Here is a 19,703-nt window from a genome sequence, read left to right as displayed (position 1 = left end):
AAAGGCCAAACCACAGATCTCTCTTCCCCGAACCACTTGTGGCTAGGGGAAGTCATGTAAAAACCACGGGCAAGACATGGATTCCCAGGAAAGCCTCTGAGACAAGACTTTTCCTCCCTTCTTCCTTATTTTCCCCTCCTAAAAGTAGGTGTGATGATTAAGCCATCTTCCAGGCATGAGAAAAAAGCCAACAAATGTTTGAAATCCTGAACCTTGACAATTAGCCACCAACCACCTACTGCTGACTTATGAGACACAAAAATCACCCCTGGATCCAAGTCTAGCAAGTGGCTCTTTGCTATAATGCAGCCGGTTGTTACTGATGTTCTGCCTCAACACACAGTGGGAAAAACAACACAATACCAACCAGAGACAAAACGCCTAGCAAAGAAATAGGCTGGCTCTGGGTGTCCTGCACACCTGCCCACGCACCTCTGCCTTCTTTAGTGATTGGGTCAGGTCCTAAAACCGAACTAGAGAGTCACTATAAGGACAAGAGGGTAGCCATCTATTTACTCTGTTCAGAAAAGCAAAAGTAAAGCAAGTCTCAAATACTTTCAGCCGTTTGCCAAAGAAAAGGCCAATGATGTCAGAGTTTTCAAAAAGAGCCCTCTTTCTTCTTGATAACATGGTACTGATATTTCTTTGGCCAGGGTCCCTTCCTGTTTACAAACAGTGAGACAGAATGAAATGCCTTGCAATTTGCAAGGAGAAATTAAATGGGAAGCAATGCCATGAATGTCCAGACCAAGTTTATCGCAGAACTGGTTATGTAAGAAAAAGTAAAAATAAACTTAATAAGTAAAAAATTTTAATAAGAACAAAATGACATGTCTTAAGAACAAAATGTTATTTTGTTCTTAAAAATAACAAGTACTTCCAATGTTACAGCTTTGGTTTTTGCCTAACTAATAAGTTTGCTTTCATTATATCATTGTTTGGGAATTTTTTAAAGCTGACATTTTGAAAGGATTTTTATATTTCTTCAGGGACTTTGTTCTCTTATAAATCTAACAAAAAAGAATGCACAACTGTGTAGCAAAATCATTACTTTTAATTACTTTTGTCACTTTGTGTATTCATATATATTCACTTGTATTCATATATAACAATGAAAACTCACCCACACTATCTCTAGATGGTGACAGACTACAGAAAAATCTGTATACATATTTCAGCATATTAAATATAAATCACTGAGAAATAACAATAGAAATTCAACCAAAAGAAAATTATTAAATCAAGCTCCACTGAGCTTTTCTTTCCATTCCAAAGTGGGGTCTTGAAAAGTATCTGAACACTATCCCAACTGACCCGGTACCTCCCAAGTCTGTCTTCATGTTCTGAAGATTCATCAACTGATGCCAAAAAAACCTTCTCCCGACTCTAGCACTTTTCACCACCCACACTTTATGATTGTTAGTTTCAGATATAAAGTCCTTACCAGAAATTTGCAAGAGGAGCTGGGACAGCAACAGTTACACAAGTAACTCTATAGAAACAGAACAGGAATTAAAAGCCCTAGATTCTCATTCCTTATCCGATTCTTGACTGGACCTAATGTCTCCAGAATTTAGGGACTTACTACTAACATTTCAGGAGCCAGATTCTTACTCAGCAAGTATTTATCAAATACCCATGAGTCAGGAACTGTTAAATACTGATGGGAGACCAAAAACAAACAATGACCCCAAGGGGTCAAGTTCACTGGAAGGTGAACAAGGTGAGGGAAGTCAAGGTCTTAGGAATGCTGGGTCTTTCTTAGAACCTGAAGTAGCAGAAGAATGGATTCCCCAAATTATGAAATAACACTTGGCTTTAACTTCAAATTAAGCATCAAGAGGAAAGACTCATGTCTACTACTAGGTAACTGTCAATATTTTCCTCACATTAATGTAAATTTTCAATGTACATGAATCTGAGTATTATGAAAACAGTTTCAAAAGGAAAAATAATCCTTGAAGACATTTCCTTATTTACTCACTAATATTGCAAACAAACATCAAGAAAATTGGCTTCAATGTAAACACAACACTATAAATGAGCTTCACGAACCAACAGAAGGGACATGGCAGATGTTTAAGTGGCCAATGGTGGCATGTTGTCTCCCATATATACAGGGAAGGTCAGTTCTAGAGTAGGAGTCAGGTGACCAGGACTTCAATTCCAGCTTTCCATTTGCAAACAGATTTCTAAATTCAGTATTTATTAAGTAAACTACAAAATACTTTTGAAGTGACTACAACATACTCGTTATATTGTCTATGACTTCACCATATGACTCTGAATAAAATTCTGAACCCAGTAGCAGGTTCCTCATAAGTGAGCTAGGTGAAAATGTATTTCAGAATAAATACATTCAGAATTTTATCACCTAAGAGAATACAAATACATTAAACAGAAAAGGAGTAGCTGTTGTTTTCAACGAAAATAAGATATCCAATTTGGGGATATGAAGTAAGAAGCAAATTTAATCGAGGGTCCAAATCAATATCTATAGTACAGCAGCCATTCTGCAAAAACAAGAGCAGAGCATTTTCCTTTCAGAAGAAAAATCTTGGGGCTGGAGTTGTGGCTCAGTGATAGAGTGCTCACCTGGCACACATGAGGCACTGGATTCGATCCTCAGCACCACATAAAAATAAAGATATTGCATCCACCTACAATTGAAAAATAAATATATTTTTTAAAAAAGTAGTTGAGGGGCTTGTGTTTAGCTCAGTGGCAGAGGACTTGCCTAGTATGTGTGAGGGCACAAGGTTTGACCCTTGGCACCAAATTAAAAAACAAAGATCTGGGGGGAAAAAATAGTTGAGAAAAAATTTTTTAAGAAATCTTATAAGCCTTTGGCCATCAGTGACAAGCCACGTAAGCACATGATGATAATATTGGCAATAGGTACAGATCCACCTTCATGCCCCTTAGATATAAATAACTTTCCTTTTAAATTTGGATTTGGTTAAAAAGCAAACAAAGGCAGTCTATTTTGTGCATTGTACCAACTCAGATCATCTAAAAGTGACTTCCTTTCCTGTGACTCTTAGTGGAAACTTATCACTTTGTGGAAATTTTTTAAATTCCCTATAATAATCTTTATAGACATTATAACCTCATGACTTCCCACAGGTAATAACTCAAATTAGTTTTATGAAACATTGTAGCATCCTGGCGTGGAGGTACATGCCAGTTAATAATCCAGCTATTTGGGAGACAGGCAGGAGGATCACAAGTTCAAGGCCAGCCTCAGCAACTTAGCAACTTGGTGAGACCCTGACTCAAAATAAAATTTTTTAAATGGGCAGGGGATGTAGCTCAGTGGAAGAGGACTGACCCAAGGGTTCAATCCCCAGGACCTTAAAAAAAAAAAAAAAAAAAAAAAAAAAAAAAAAAAAAAAAAACACCACACAGGATCAATGGCCATAATGCATGCTATCCTAGAAAACTAAGAACTTCAGAGAGCATGAAAATGGCAGGGGTCTCAGCCTTCCAGGTGAACAGTGAAGTGTGCCTTACAGTATTTCACCAATGAAACATGGATCATAGTGGAGAAAGATTAAAATAGTTAATGTTTACACCATTTTAACTTATAGTTGAAGAAAATATTTTTTTAAATGGTGATTATTTTTGTTTGTTTTTTGTTTTCTGGCTTAAGTTTCACAACCTTCCTAAACCCAGATTCCTAAATTGCAAAATGGAGAGTAACTATCACACAGAATTGTGAGAAATAAATACTAGATCACATGAAACACTTAACACAGGCCCTGAAACAGTGTTGCGGGTGGGGTGGAGGTACTATTTGCTACTACAACTACTATTAATATTAATTCCGGTAACTTGGAAATTATTTTTAGTACAACTCAGAATCTCACATAATATTTAATATAGTTGAACCTTTAGGTACAAACTACTTGAAACCTAACATTTCTAATTGAACAGTATTCTACTGACTTTTAAATTGGGGATGTTTTAAAAATACCTTCATTTAGATAATTCCAACATTTCAAAATGGATATATATGCAAATACAAAAAAGTGGAAAGATGACCATTTCCTTTAAAGTAATCTTCATCACTGATCCCTTTTATATAAATACAATTTAGTTACATCTATGTATATCCATAAAGATGAATATGTATTAATTCCATTCTATTCTACCTTTTCTTCCTAATATAACCTGAATTTCAGTATACATTCATTAAACTGACCACAATCCAGAAAAGAATCAACCCTTTTGTTCTAAGGTGGTCTCCAACACCTCTCAAAGGTCAACTGCTCTCAGATGGGCCAGCTTCCACTGGGGTATCAAGGACCTCTCCACTCCTTTCCATTCTGCCCTCAGTATATACAATAAGCAGATGTGTAGACTCAAACCACCACTTTTGGCTCGAGCAGTTTTAGAATTAAACTTCAAAGTCACAAAATTAAAATATCTTTACAATTTTTTTTGGACAAAGAAGCACTCTAAAATATTTTGTTATGTGATTATCAGAACAACCCTACTCAAGTAGACCCTGCCAGGAGGCACTCAACCATGGTATAGCAAACAAAAAAAAACTGTTAACTGTGGTTAAGTGATACATCCTGTTTCTGGATGTAGCACTGCTCATCAACAGGCTAATTTGCATAGCCATACAAGGCTTTTAGATGTATCAATTAAAACAGCAGTTCCAAAAGATTCCAGACTACATAACTACTTAACCATCTCTATTCTCCTAGATTATCAATGGACAGAAAACTGCAAGTGGATAACCTACCTGCTTTCAAATTCTTTCTTTAGATACTATCTAACACACAATAAAATGGGAAGAAGAAAATTATCAGAAACCATCTTACAAGTTCAAGAGAAAATAAAGAAGCTATTTAAAAGATACCTTTTCGAAATGCTTGTAGGATTGATCAATTGATCTCAAATTTAAAATTCAAGCTAAGAGTGAAGCTCAACAATAGTGTGTGTCTGGCATGTGCAAAGTCCTAGATCCAATCCCTGGCACAAAAGAAAAAAATTAAGTTAAACCAGAAATATGTAAAGATTAAGAAAAAATCTGCTCTAATTTCCCCAAAGAAGGTCTTCATTGTTTCAAAGGGAAAAGAATGCAGTTACTCAATCCCTTCTGCTGGATTACATTCACAAAGACTGAAGTTTTTCTTAACTATATTTTGTCTTTTCGAAAATAAACAGGAAAGCTACCAGTGTCAGAAACTTAAATTAAGCTGTGTTTAATTTAAACACACATGTTTAAAATATTTTCTTTCACAGTAAGTTAAAATGCTGTAAACATTAACTATTTTAATCTTTCTCCACTGTGATCCATGTTTCATTGGTGAAATACTGTAAGGCACACTTCACTGTATCGACAATCTTGACATTGGACCCCCACTCCTTGCCCCCATCCCAGGGGTCTTCGTTTCTACCATCTCTCCTCTTTCCCAACCCCTTTATTCTGATCAAAATTAATAAGCCAGCCAATGGGGGAAATAGAAAGCATATTTATTCTGACTTGTTATCTTCACAAAGTCCTCACTCATTTGCCACATGCAGTGTCTAGGCCCAGATCGAAACAGGTGTAATACAGTGACTTTGAAAAGTGAAAGTTCTTGTGCATTGGACATCAGTGTTTATATCCCATACACGCACTTTTTGTGCTTAATGTCTACAACTTGATGTGTCTAGAGATAAACACCTGCGAGACCATCAAACCACCATCGCTATCAACGCCATCACCTCTGAAAGTTTCCTCCCACTCACTTTGTGTTTTCTGTCCTGTTTTCCTTTTGTGGTAAGAGCATTTAATATGAATTCTTATGATCTCTACCCTTTAAAAATTAAAATTAAAAAACCTGCGTGTGTTGCTGGGGATGGAACCAGGGCCTTGCGTATGCTGGACAAGTGCTCCACACAGAGCCACTGCCCGAACCTTTTATACAGCATTTAAGTACAATAATCATAGTTCCTATATTGTACAGGAGAGCCCAACAGCTTTCCTGATTCTGCATCACTGAAACTGAACCGACAATCGGCTTCCCTGCCCGACTCCAGTCTCTACACATCTCTGTGGCGAGCCCTGGCTCTCTCCAAGCACACAATCCCTGGCTGCCTGCTTCTTCACCCCAGTGGGAGGCACAACTCAGGCTGGCCAAGCACACCACCCACCACGTCTCAATGATGGTCCATTCTGGGCAAGTGACCTGGAACTGCAACAATCCCCGTTTATTCTTGTTGTCCTGGCATATTACTCTCAAAAGTATTCCGGCTGAGACTCTACAGTGTACTCTAGTTTGGATCTGGGGTATCCCCCAAAGTGTTCTGAAAGCTTGCTTTAGATATGGTGGCCCTACTGGGAGATGGTGACACCTGAGAGGAAGTTAGATCATTGGGGGGCAGGCCTTGAAGGGGATACTAAGCCCAAGCCCCTCCCTCTGTGTCCTAGCCACCATGACATGAACATGTCCTCAACCTTGTGTCCCCACCATGATGTACCATGCTGCCACAAGTCCCAAGCAACAGGGACAAGCAACCATGGACTGAAACCATGAACCAAAACAAACTGTTCCTTCTTTATTTTTCTGAAGTATTTGTCACAGCAACAGAAAGCTGACCAATACAGTCTAAGCTCCAAGACGCTGTTTCTCTATCTTGGAGCTACAGACATTTAGGGCTGGGTGATTGTTTTGGGGTGCTGCTCTGTGTTGGAGTCCAACAATCACTGACCTCTACCCACTAGATGCCACTAGCATCATCCTGTTATAACACTAAAAACCTCAAGTCCCTTTGTTCATATTAACTCGTTCCCTCCTATCCCAAGTCCTTTTGCTCCACCCCTGATAGGCTGGTGGTCTTCAGGATTTGCCCTGACCCACCTTGCCATCCCACTCTACACTCTACACCCCCTCTTTGTTCAGGTTCAGTATTCATTTGCCTGGTCATTTCCCATCTCTAAGCTCCGTCTCCAGAATCCTTATCTATTCCCTGCCCTTAAGTACACATCCAAAGAACCTAACTACTAAATATGTCCACTGGATAGCTCAGAAGGTACCTCCGCTTCACCATCCAAAACCAAAACCCGTCCTCTCCCCCACAAAACCCGTTCCTCTGGCTGGACTACCCAGTGAACAGCAATCACCTGCCACAGCCAGAAATTGAGGCCCCACCTCAGCCCCCACAACCACTCGCCCCCACACCCTGCGGCCTCTAAGCCTGCCTGCTGCCCTGCCATCCAAGTCTCTAGCCCAAGTGACTTCCCAACCTCCAGTGCTGCTTTCCTCCACCCCATGTGCACAGCCACACTGCCCGAGAAATCTTTCTAAAAGGCAATTCTGATCATGCCAATCCCCTGCTCAAAACTTCTCCATCACATCCCACTGTGCACAGAATGAAGTCTTTAACCCGCTGTCCACGGCCCTTGACTCTGGGGCCTCCTGTGCAGCCTCACTGTTCCCACCCCAGCAAAGGTCCCCGCACACTGCAGCTCCCTTTTCCCAGCCACGGGATAGCTTGTGCCCAGCTTCCAGACCTCTTGGATGTACTTCCCCGTGAGCTCTTCCCCACCCTCAGCACAGGAAGCTCCTAACCTTCCTTTTGGCACCACAGATTACTTCGGGTTGAACATCATTTAAAAATGCTAGGACCAGAAATGTGGGGGATTTTTTTTCCCATATTTTGGAATATCTGCATAGGCATAATCGGGTATCTTGGGGATGGGACCCAAGTCTAAACATAAAATTCATTTAGGCTTCATTTACATCTTACATAGCCTGAAGGTGATTTTCCATAATGTTAAATAATTTTGTGCATGAAACGTGCCATTTTCCCCCTAGTGTGGAACTTTCCCACATATGGTATCAGGTCATCATTCAGTATTCCAGGTTTTGGAGAATTTCAGCTTTTGGGTTGGAGATGCTCGCACGTGCTTTCTTGAAGTCTTATGTGAACCCCCAAAATACTCCTATTAACTACAGTCACAGAATTCCACAATTAGTAGACATAAATAAAATTGCTTTTTACATGTCTCGCTCACTAGAGCCCTACCTTCTGCAGAGATGTATGCAATCTCTTCACTGTTAAGCCTCTAATGACTAGCTCACAATAGCTGGAGTCTGGTGACATGGCACCACACCTCTCCCCTATTGTAATAAATAATGTTACTTCAATGATGATTATGAACAGTTTTTACCTCTTTTCTACACCTACCACAGACTTCACTGTACTTCCAATACAATTTTCTAAGTGCTTTAAAAGTACTTTAATCCTAGAAACATTTTAAACATTTGACTACTATCCATGTTTTAAAGAAAAAAATAAAGATGGAGGTAACCAATTTGCCCAAGGTCACACATTAAGTAAACTCAACATTAAAAAACATGATCTTTAATATCTTTCTTATGCTGCTTTTGACTTACATTTCACAAAAGCAAAACTGTCAGAATGACAAAAGTACTATCTGCTAGATTCTTTATTGACATGTCAGCAACATTCCAGCTGCTTTACCCCCCACCAAGTCTCAAGTGAAGGTCTTCAGTAATATGCTGGATTTCAACACAACTACGGGTGGTTTCTCCTATTTAATAAATTAGGCCTATAGAGCTCTGTGCTTCAAAATATTGTTAGCTCAAAAGAAAAAACATTCACAGATTATTTCTGTTGTCCTATTGATAAAGTACAACTGTGTTCAAGTTGAACTAAAGAAAGTCAGGACAGAGTCCTTTAAAAAAAAAAAATAAGCTAGGCACGGTGGCACATGCCTGTAATGCCAGCTACTTGGGAGACTGATGCAGGAGAATTGCAAGTTCAAGGCAAGCTCAGGGATGACAAGGATGTAGCTCAGGTATAGCGCATCCCTAGATTCAATACCCAGTACCACAAAAACTAGTAACTACATGCCCCTAGGCAGAGGTCTAAGATTGTTAACACCCAGTGTGAGAGTTAAATACTATCACCCAGTCCAGCACAGTAGCGAGCACCTGTAGTCCCAGCCTCTCAGATGGCCGAGGCAGGAGGACTGCTAGAGTCCAGGAGTTGGAGGTCTGCCTGGACAACACAAGGAAACCCTGACTCAAAACAAAAAAGATCACCCAGCAAGAAAGTTCTGTGTCCATTTTACTATAAAGAAAAATTTAGGCACTGAAGACTTCAGTAACTTGCCCAAGGTCACACAGTTAATAAATGATGAGGACCTATGGGGGCCGGGAATGGCAAACACCAAATTGTTTAGAAACCATTAAACAGCCTATATTCAAACCGAGGTCATAATGCTATGGCACAGCCACACACCCCACCCTGACTTGCTATAAGGGACTAAGGCCTTAGCACCCAAAGGCAGAAGATGCCTGTGGGTGAACAAGTCAACAGGCAGGGAGAAATTACACTCAATGAAATAATAAGTGGCACCGGATTAACATCTTCCTCAGGCCGTGGAAGAAATTCTAGTTGGACCAGGGAGTCCGGCCTGACCATGGTCGCTATCACAGGGTGTGTAACCTGCTCATCTCAGGCCTCAAAGAGATGCCTGCCCTCAGAGAGTCAAGTGTCAGAGTTTTTCAGTATGCGTTTGTTTAAAGAGGATGTCAACGCTTTCTCAATACGAAAGCATCCCCTTGGCAAGTGTATGAATTGCATTCCTACACGGGGATGATTCCTGTTTGCTTTGAGGCTTACCTCAAGATGCCAACCAGTCCTGCCTAAAATTCACATTCATCTGACCTGACTGGATCAGCAGTTACCAGGAACCATCATGTGCACTGTTTATCTATATGAATATTAATATACTAACAAATGAATATTTCTCTTTACATTCTAACATGGGAAGACTAACTCCAATGAAGCAAAAAGATTTTGAAGGATTGTTTTTGACCCAGACAAGTTATCTTTTACAGTGCTGAGGTATACACTGGTTTACTCTGATTATCCACACTGAATTGATAACAAACTATCAAAAGAAAATCTAGGGCTGGGAGTATAGTTCAGGGGTAAAGCATCTGTCCTGTATGTGGGAATCCCTGTGACCAATCCCCAACATCAAGAAAAATGTTTTAAATGTCTAAAAGATTTGTGCATTAATTACAGATTATTTTCAAAGTTGGTATTTTAAAGACTATAAAATTAACTTAAATAAAGGCTTTCATAAAGAATAGTCTCTATACTAATTGTTTCAACATCAAAATTAAAGCATGGGCCCAAAGTGTAGCTGAGTGGCCAAGTGCTTGCCTAGGATGCAAGAGGGCCTGAATTTAAAACCTATGAAAGGGAAAAGCGGGGAGGGGTAAAAATAACAATTGAAGTCTTCACATGTCACCTGAGCAAAAAGAGTGAATTAAATGAAATAAAGGTAATTTCATTACAGAAGAATCTCACAAATATTAAAAAAGCAGTTTATCCTGAAATCATCATATAAAATCTAAAAACATGCAAAACACATTATGTATTATTAAGGAATATAGATAGTTATATTAAAATGCCTAGAAATAAACAATTTGAGAGTTTCTGCTTTTGGGGGAAGAAGACAGGGAAAGTATACAAGCTTTTATTTCTTAAACTAGAGATCAAATACATGGATGTGTGCCATGAAATTCTTCATATCTTTTTATATTTCTAAAGTATTTCAAACTTTTTAAAGAAAAAGAAAGCCTAATGCTAAAAAAAGTTAAGATTTACTCTACTAGGGGACTAAGGCTATAGCTTAGTGGTTGAGCATTTGCCTTGTATGCATGAGGCACTAGGTTCAGCACCACTTAATAAATGAAACAGAAATTAAAAAAAAATTTGCAGAGGTGCACACTGGTAATCCCAGCTGTTCAAGAGGCTGAGGCGGGAAGATGCCAAGTTCAAGTTCAGCCTACACAACTTAGAAGACAGTCTCAAAATAAAAAATAAAGTCTGGGGATGTAGCTCAGTGGTACAGCACCCATGCCACAGGTTTAATCCCCCAGTACTGCAAATAAAGGGTAAGGATGAGAAATGGAGAGGAAAGGAGGAAGAGAGAGAGATTAAGATGGGAGACAAAATATTCTAGTGAGTGAAGTCCTGTGTCTTGTAATGGATCCTCAATCAACATGATCTCTGAAATGTCTATGCTTATAACAAATTAGAAATCAATTTTAATAATGATCCCAAGGGGACTTAAAATTTTAAATCATGGTTACTGTACTAAGCCAATAAGAATATTCTCCTAACCAAATCAAATGTCAGATCCAGATAACTAAAATTTAATCACTCTAACATGCCTAGAAAACCACAGTTACACCCTTTTACAGCTTATTATTGTGGTTAAGATTTTTGGACTCAAACCTGGCTTCATATTTCAGTTCCACCTGTGACAAACTGATTCCAGCAAGATATTCATCTCTTTAAAAATCAGTTTCTATAGATTAAGAAATGGAGTTTTTTCATATAATGTGGTAAACACAACAATTCATTAACTTCTGCCCCATCTCACCTCTGCCATACTAGGGATTGAACCCAGAGATGCTTTACTACTGAGCTGTACCTCCAATCCTTTTGCTGTTGTTATTGTTATTTTTGAGACAGGGTCTTGCCGATTTGCCCAGTCTGGCCTTGGACCCAAGATCCTCCTGCCTCAGCCGCTCAAGTCACTGGGATCAGAGGTGTGCATCACCATGCCCAGCTAATTCTTAGCATAAAATGGCTATTCTGAATTTAGCACAAAGTAAATCAAGTGGTAAATACTTAAAAGTCAGCTACTATTAAAATTATTTAAATTATGTACTTTAAATGAGAAAAACCTTTCAAATGTAGTTTGTGATTGCCTATTTGACTCTGAAATGTAATTCTTAAAGGAACCTAGTAAAACATCAAGATACTCTTACTCAGAATTATAATCTACAAATTTCTAAACACTTTCCTACAAATCCTGAAATGAAGCCAACATGACAAGTTGTGACGAATACAATATCTTTATGTCGTTTATTTTTATGTGGTGCTGAGGATCGAACCCATGTCTCACACATGCCTGGCAAGAGCTCTACCACTGAGCCACAACCCCAGCCCCTTGACAAGTCTTTAAACAAAACGTAAAAAGCCAAAAGAAACACTTGACACTGAATCTCATGACAAGGTCTTAATTTATATTTCTAAAATTGAACTTTATAGAAGTGACAAAAGACACCACAATTTTTATCAACTGTGGCCAAATGTAAACTGTTTATCTGTACACTGCCACGGTGCACTCAAAGCACGATTTATGGTCATCTAGCACACTATGGTGTTTTGTAATCATTGCCTCTTTCAATACTCTCTATATACACACAGAAGAGAAATAGCTGCATGTGGCAGGTGATAAACGGCTATTGGAGTCAATTCAAAACAGCTTCTCTGGGAATTTGTCCAGGGGACATTGAGGATTCCTTTGTACACAACAGGATTACCTAACAGCTCTTAGGAAAATCCCTCTTACAGAGGTGTCCGATTGTCTTCTTATTCTCATTTTGAATTTACCATAGCAAATACAAGCACCATTCAAAGTTGTAGGATTTTCAGCATGTGAAATGCTGGACTCAAATGTCCTCAAAAAGTATCATTGACTAAGTGTCTGAAGGCTCCCGTCATTGATGTTACCATTATCTCAGTACCTTGTACAGAGCAGCAGCAGCGCTCCCTCAACTCTTATCAGTTCCCTGAATGAGAAGCCGCTCCCCCACTGCCTGAATCTCAGCTGGCTCACTACATTCACAGCAGTCTAAGTGACACCTTCCACTTCACCTTAAAGTCCTGTGAATCAGGAATGAGTTCTAGAAAATATTTTCTAAGGTACTACCAACATTTAATTTGCAACTTATTTTCAAGATCCTCCATATCCTGAACTACGTTAAAAATTTGGAAGTCTTTCTGTCTTCTGTGTCACTGGTAATGATAACTTGAAACAGATACACCATTAAGAGATGTAAGTACAAAAAGGTTAGATAACTGGCCTAGGGGCCAAAACAGCCATTTTCAGGTAAGAAAAGGACCTTGATATTATAACAATTGAAATTTAGATGATATGTCATAATTGCTAACTTTTGACATGTTTTATACATCTCAACTCATTTAGACCAACTAGTAACCCAAAACAATACTGTTATAATCTCCAATTTACAGACAAGCCCAGATACAGAAAGGCCAGGTTCCACAGCTTGTAGTCAGCTGAGTTAGGACAAGGTCCAACAAGCTTAGCTCTTAATATTTTATAATATATTCTCTCATCAGCTCTTTTAAAGCTAAATAGAAAACTCCCCTCCTCTCTTATTCCTCCTCTAGACATCTATGATGCCAAAAAAGAAGGTGACCAAAGGAACCTCAGGAGACAGGAGGACAGAGAAAGCCAATGTGTCAGAAAGACACTATGGACACTGACCAATGAAACATTCTATGTAAACATAGCCAGGCTGGTGTTGGAGGCAAGGCTGTAAGTAAGAGCCATCCTAACCAGAGTCAAGGACCACCTACAGTGAGTAAGTCTCTTTGGCTTTAAAGGCTTTCTGGTCCCCTCACTAGCTCAAGCCTGATGACAATTATATTCACAGCCAGTCTGCTGCAGTGAGTTGAAAACTCATCTCAAGTAATGCCCGAGATGAGAAGACTCCAAGTGAATTGAAGATTCATCTCGGGTAATGCCCCAACCACAGAGGGTTCACAGTGATTTTTTTTAATATTTATTTTTTAGTTATAGGTGGACACAATGTCTTATTTTGCTTTATGTGGTGCTAAGGATCGAACCCAGTTGCCTCACGCATGTTAGGCGAGCACTCTACCTCTGAGCCACAACCTCAGCCCTCACGGTGATTTCTTTGGGGCAAAGAATACAAGAGTATTCTTTCCCATTTAGGGAAAAAATTTTATTTGCAAGGATCTGCTTTTAAAATATCTGATTTTCTACAGCTAATTTCCTATTGGTGCCTTCAGCACAAAAATTTACAATTATACATACCACTCCATCATAATTAGGACGTTAAGCAGCAGAAAACCAACTCAAACTAGCTTTTGTTATAACAACCATCCAGATGTGGACTGAAGACATAAAACAACCCAAGCCTCCAACAATGCATCAAAAACGCAGATCAAATTAGCTAATCCACTTACCCTCAGGATGGCTCTACTCAAGAGCCAAAGATGGTAGGTAGCAGTTCCAGAAATCACAACCTGACAGCCTAGTAAGAGTGGAGAACCATCTTCATTAGAGTCTCATCTGAGAAAAGGAAACCTTTTGCTGAACTTTCCAGCAGACTTCCAATCATGTCCAGAATGACCCCTTCTTTCCTCTCCCCAAATGACTTGGAAAAGGGTGTAGACACTTGAAAAAAATCCGGGTTAATAGAAGAAGGAAAAGAATGCCATCTGGACCAGCAAGAGCATCTATACAACACTTCACAATTTTTTTTAAAACTTTTTTTAGTTGTAGGTGGACACAATACCTTTATTTTATTTGTTCCTTTTTTTTATGTGGTACCTAAGGCATGCTCTACCACTGAGCCACAACCCCAGCCCCACAACTGTGTTTTCGATACACTTCCAAATCACCTTATTCCGTACTCAAGACATTCTGCATCAGTTCCATTTTTTAAATGGGGAGGTGAGATGGGACAGGCTCAAGTTTACAAAGAAAAGTCTTCTCAGTCTTCCAATTTTCAATATGTCAAATGTAAGGGCAAATCAAGAAGTTTCCCGAAAAAACATTTCTCCAAAACAGTAAACATAAAGATAGCACATGTTGTGGGGTTTGTGTGTTTTCTTCAGGGAAACAAAGCAAAAGTCATTAACATACAAAGATCTTTAAAAATATATCAAAACTTGGGCTGGGGATGTGGCTCAAGCGGTAGCGCGCTCGCCTGGGATGCGTGCGGCCCGGGTTCGATCCTCTCTCCTCTCTCACTCTCTTTAAAAAAAAATTAAAATTAAAAAAAAATATATATATATATATATATAATCAAAACCAAGTCTAGGAACACCCAAATTCTAGTGCTAATTCTGCTGCTTAACAAGATCCTTTACATTCTTTTCCATATTTGTAGGAGTGAGTTCACTTAATGAGGGTCCCTCCAGCTTCATACACACAAAACTAGGCAACCTAAGTTTACTAAAGAACAATTCTATATAACCCTGTGAGGGCTTAATACAGGACTATTTGTTAAAACAATTTTCTTCAGTATATTTTCTCTAGAATGCCTAAAGTAAAACTTATGAGAAAAGCATATATTACCGTTTCTGGCAAACATGTTTGTATAAAATTGTAAGCACCTGAAACTATATAGATGTCACACGAAAAGCTTAACAGAAGTTTAAGTTGCACTGAAAGAGGACACTGGCCATTTTGGAGAAGGAGTGACAAAAGCAAGAACTAAAAAGTCATTTGAACAAAGGGTCCATTGAATTGAGTGAATGCTCTCCAACTCTACAAGTCAGTCAATGGCTCCCCTCTCTGAAGCTCCTCCCACCCGGATGCCAGGTGGGAACTCATCCCACAGGCAATGTCCAATACTGACTCTAAACCATCCCTTTCCCATTATGTCAGGCTTCTGCTAAAAAAACCTTCCATAGCTCTCCTAGGGATAAAGTCCACATTCCCAACCTTGCTTTAATGGCCCTCCATAATCTGAAACTGACCTTTCCATTCATCCCATCCTACTCCCTGAAATGCAATCCCCATTCCAAACTCCTCATTCTCCAACACTACAGGTGTTCCAGTTTCTTCTCAGCTGTTTCCAATCTGACAAGGTTCTATTCCTTACTTAAAACACCAAGAAGTTCCAAGCCCTTCTCCCCACTAACCTACAACAAACTTGTTCCTGGCAAAGTTAGAATACTTTTCTTGTCACTTGATGGCTAAACATGTATGTCTTCGAAATCTTTGTTTCTTCAAGAATTTAGCATAGTGCAGACAGGAGCTCAAAAAATGTTCCTTGGATTGATGTGAATTCAAGGACAGAAACTCAAGAGCAAAGCCTTCTCAGTAGTATTTTGTTATCTAAATTACATTTAACAAATCACAGGTGTTAAGTATTTGCTGACTGCTAAATAATTGAATTTGGCAGTAAGCCTTCAGGTCCTTCAGGTCTTCAGCTTCTTTAAATATTTATGGAAGATTTCAAAGACATTCAAATTACATAAATCCAACTAGCATTGAGCGCACACAGGAGACAATTAAAAGCAAACCACTAGGTGGGTGTGTGGTGCACCCCTGGAATCTAAGGGGCTCAGGAGTATAAGACAAAAGGATAAGACAAGTTCAGAGCCAGCCTCAGCAACTTAGGAAGACCTTATCTCAAAATAAAAAGGACTGGAGATGTAGCTGAGTGGTTAGGCCCCTCTGGGCTCAATTCCTGGTTTAAAACAAAACCAAACCAAATCACTAAAACACATTCTGAAAATGCACAAAAATGCCATTTTTTGAAAAAAAGTGTAAAATGTGTGAAAATATAAACAATCTGACCTAATTGATTACTATCCTTTATACAGATCCTCTGCCTCATGTCCTTCCAGGATTCTGGAATCCAATGTTTTAGAAACTAATATCTTCAAATGGGGATATTACTCCATAGTAGAGTATCTGCCCAGAGTTCAATCCCCAGTGTGTGTGTGTGTGTGTGTGTGTGTGTGTGTGTGTGTATGCGCACGCGCAAATGCCCTCAACTGGTTAACAACTGACCTAGACTAAAATTTCAAAACAAACCATTTTGAAATGCTGTAGAACCTCACCAATACCTCCAAGAAAGAGATCCAAATGAAACTGAACATAATTATGTGATTATGTGACCTACCCAACTGCCACATACCAAGGCCTCAACAGTGAAGAATTAAATTCAGGTCTCCTGACTTAAATCCAATGCTTTTAAGTCTGTTGGGAACTAGAAATCTGATTGAAACTAGAAGTAAAGCTATATGGAGCAAGTGGGCAGGAAAGTTGAGTCCTATCCAACTAACTAAAGCTAGGTTTTTGTCTCGTCTGTCATGGAAAAGAATTTAAATTAATGAAGAAAACGGGAAAAAAAGATACTTTCCATTACATTTCTTAAACAAGATTACCAAGCATGCTGCTATGGCAAAAGAATCAAAGATACCAATTCACAAATTCAAGAAACCTACATTCTGGGGAGAAGGGTAACAGCTGGCCCCCCAGATGCACTAGCTGCTGCTGGAACAGTAGGCATGCTTCCTGCTGGCAGGATAGCTAACATGCAGTCACAGAAATAGCTTTTTACCAGTGGCCAAACTGGCTTTGCCATCTGCCTCTCTCCACATCTCCAACTCCAGAGGGAGCTGCTATAGCCAGTAAAAGGTACCTCCTCACCAACCCCCAGCTAGTGACACTGATTAACACTGGAGTTTGCTCCATAACCCTCCCTGCTCTTCCTTTTTCTCACCTCCTCCTTTCTATGCCCACCCCTCTATATTTAAAGCCCATCCCACTTCCCACCCATCACACATATGGATGCCAAGGACTGGAGAGCATCCACCAAATGAGCCCACTCATTGCCTGTCCCAAAGTGATTCCCAATCCCAATTTTGCAACACCAAAAATGTCACAGAAGTTGAATGACTTGCTTTCGAAGTTACAGGGATGGCTCATTAAATTCTTCCCTCAACTCATTCATTAAAATGAATATTAACTGGGCTAGGCCTGTGTTGGGTACAGAAGACAGAACGTTTTAATTTTTTTTAAATACTTTTAGTTATAGGTGGACACAATATCTTTCTTTATTTTTAAGTGATGCTGAGGATCTATCTAACCCAGGGTGTCTCACACGTACCAGGCAAGCGCTCTATCGCTGAGCCACAATCCCAACCAATTTTCTTTGGTGGAAATGGTGGTGGCGAGGGATAGCACGTTACTTTTCCCAGAAGTGGTGTCACAAACAAGTGTACAATGGACAAATTCCCAAGATTAGGAATTACTGAACTGAGAAACTAGTTAAGTGATAGGCCCTAACACAGACCTTGGAGGCTGGATACTGCCCAGCTCCCTGTCTGCAGTATGGCTTTCCCACTCCACCCCCCATCCTCTCTCCCCCCCACCACCCCCGTCACCCCCTCGAGCTTTATAAAAAAGAAAGAAAAAGTAAAAGAAAGAAAAGGTGCACTCAAGCCATCCTCAGAAGGGGCTATGGGCCCCAGGAGTAATCAGACTGCTCTGCTCCTAACTCTTCCCCTTTTTTAGTCGCATCAGCAACCGTTTCCGCACAAATTTCAGCCCAATTCTCTCCAAGAATTTTATCAGATACACAAATTACAGCTTTCTATCTTCTTCTGAGTCTTTCCCAAGGGAGGAGATCAGAGGAGGAAGGCTTCAAGTCTTGACCAGAGTGGAATTCTCTTTACAGGCAGCACTCCCCACCACCCGGGTCAGGGGGCAGGCTGTCCCTCACTTCCCAGCCCCAATCTTTGAACCCTCCTCAGCACAAGCAGAGAGAAGGAAGGAATGTGCAGAAAGCAGCACAAAGCCAGGTGGACTTTCTGGTTTGCCACAATGAGGGAGCTGGGAGGAGACTGTGGGGGAAGATAAAAAAATGACACAAAAGGTACTGCTTAGGGGACTTCTAACGAATTCAACACCCACGAGGTTTCAAAGAATCCCCTCAAAAAAGTTTTTGAAGCGGTCACTAAATAAAAGTAGGACTGTCTCTAGGAGACAGACCAGCTTTAGAGTGCAATAAACCTGACCCACGGCGCTGAGAGCCTGGGGTCGGTCCCAAAGGGAGCGCAGCGCTAAAGGGTGATCAACTTGGGGCCAGGCGGGGCCCGCAGGCAACGCGCTCCTACGCAGGGCTTCTGGCCCCCGCCTCCGCCAAGGGTCAGGAGCGGGAATGGGGACTTGCCGCCGGCTGCCTGGGGAAGAATGGCCTGAATGAATCTCCAATTCCTCCGTCCGCTAGCCCGGGGCACAGGACCGTCCTTCTCCGACCAGGAGAAGCTCCCTCCGGCCTCGCCACGACGCAGCCCGTCCGCGCCCGGGTCCCCGCTTACTCTTGGTGGCAGCGATGAGGTTCTTCCCGTCCTTGATCAGCTCTTTGATGAACTTGTTGGTCCTCTCAAGTTCTGCTTCGTGGGCACGGATCCTCTCCCGGAACCACGGGCTGTCGAGGTAGCAGTCGCTGAATTCCAAGGGCTGCAGCCCCATGACTGCAAAGATCCGCGCCCCGGGCGCACAGCCTCCGGCTCGCTCGCCGCGCGCTGGCCCGGCTCCGAGGCGGCGGCCAGGTGCGGGGCCGCGCGGGTAAGAAATTCGAGAGGATCTAGCAGTGCCGGGCGCACAGGGAGCACCGTGTGGACATGTCCCGAGGAACCGAGCCTGGCGGCACCGGGGAGCCGCCGGCTAGGCGAGCGAAAACTGCGGCGCCCCAATCCCGGCAGCCCCGCGAGCCTCAGCGCCCGCCGCCCCGCCCCAGGCCCGCCCCGCGCTCGCCCGCGCCCCCTTTTCCTCCCTCCGCCTCTCTTCTCCCTCCTTTCTCCTTCCTTCCCTTCCCCAGACTCCTCTTCCTTCTCTTCCCCACCCGTAGTTGCCCCTCCTCTTCCTTCCGAGGCGTCCCGGGTCTAGAATTTCGGCCCCGCGGTTCTCCTCCACCCCTGGAGCCTGCCCCTCCCCTTTTCTTGGGCTCCCGAGTTCGGGGTGACTCACAGTCGGCTCCCCGAAGTAGGGAACCCGACCGGACGTGGAAGGAGCGGGCGTCTTAACAGCAGTGCTTAATCCGCGCAGCCGGACGTGACTCCGAGGCGAGCCG

The 19,703-nt window shown here is 41.3% G+C and overlaps 1 protein-coding gene across 1 annotated transcript in view; it reads right to left on the bottom strand.

The window, feature by feature from the left end:
* The window catches only part of Arhgap10 (Rho GTPase activating protein 10), a 302,252-nt gene extending 282,901 nt beyond the window's left edge, over positions 1-19,351 (bottom strand). Inside the window, exon 1 of the mRNA XM_026392727.2 lies at positions 18,949-19,351. Within this exon, the coding sequence (XP_026248512.1) occupies positions 18,949-19,102 (154 nt within the window). The 5' untranslated portion in view covers positions 19,103-19,351. The remainder of the gene's footprint in view (positions 1-18,948) is intronic.
* Positions 19,352-19,703: the final 352 nt, after the last annotated feature.

Source organism: Urocitellus parryii, chromosome 10, assembly GCF_045843805.1.
Source record: "Urocitellus parryii isolate mUroPar1 chromosome 10, mUroPar1.hap1, whole genome shotgun sequence".
In the NCBI taxonomy this organism is placed as follows: domain Eukaryota; kingdom Metazoa; phylum Chordata; class Mammalia; order Rodentia; family Sciuridae; genus Urocitellus; species Urocitellus parryii.
This window is presented reverse-complemented; position numbering and strand designations above follow the sequence as displayed.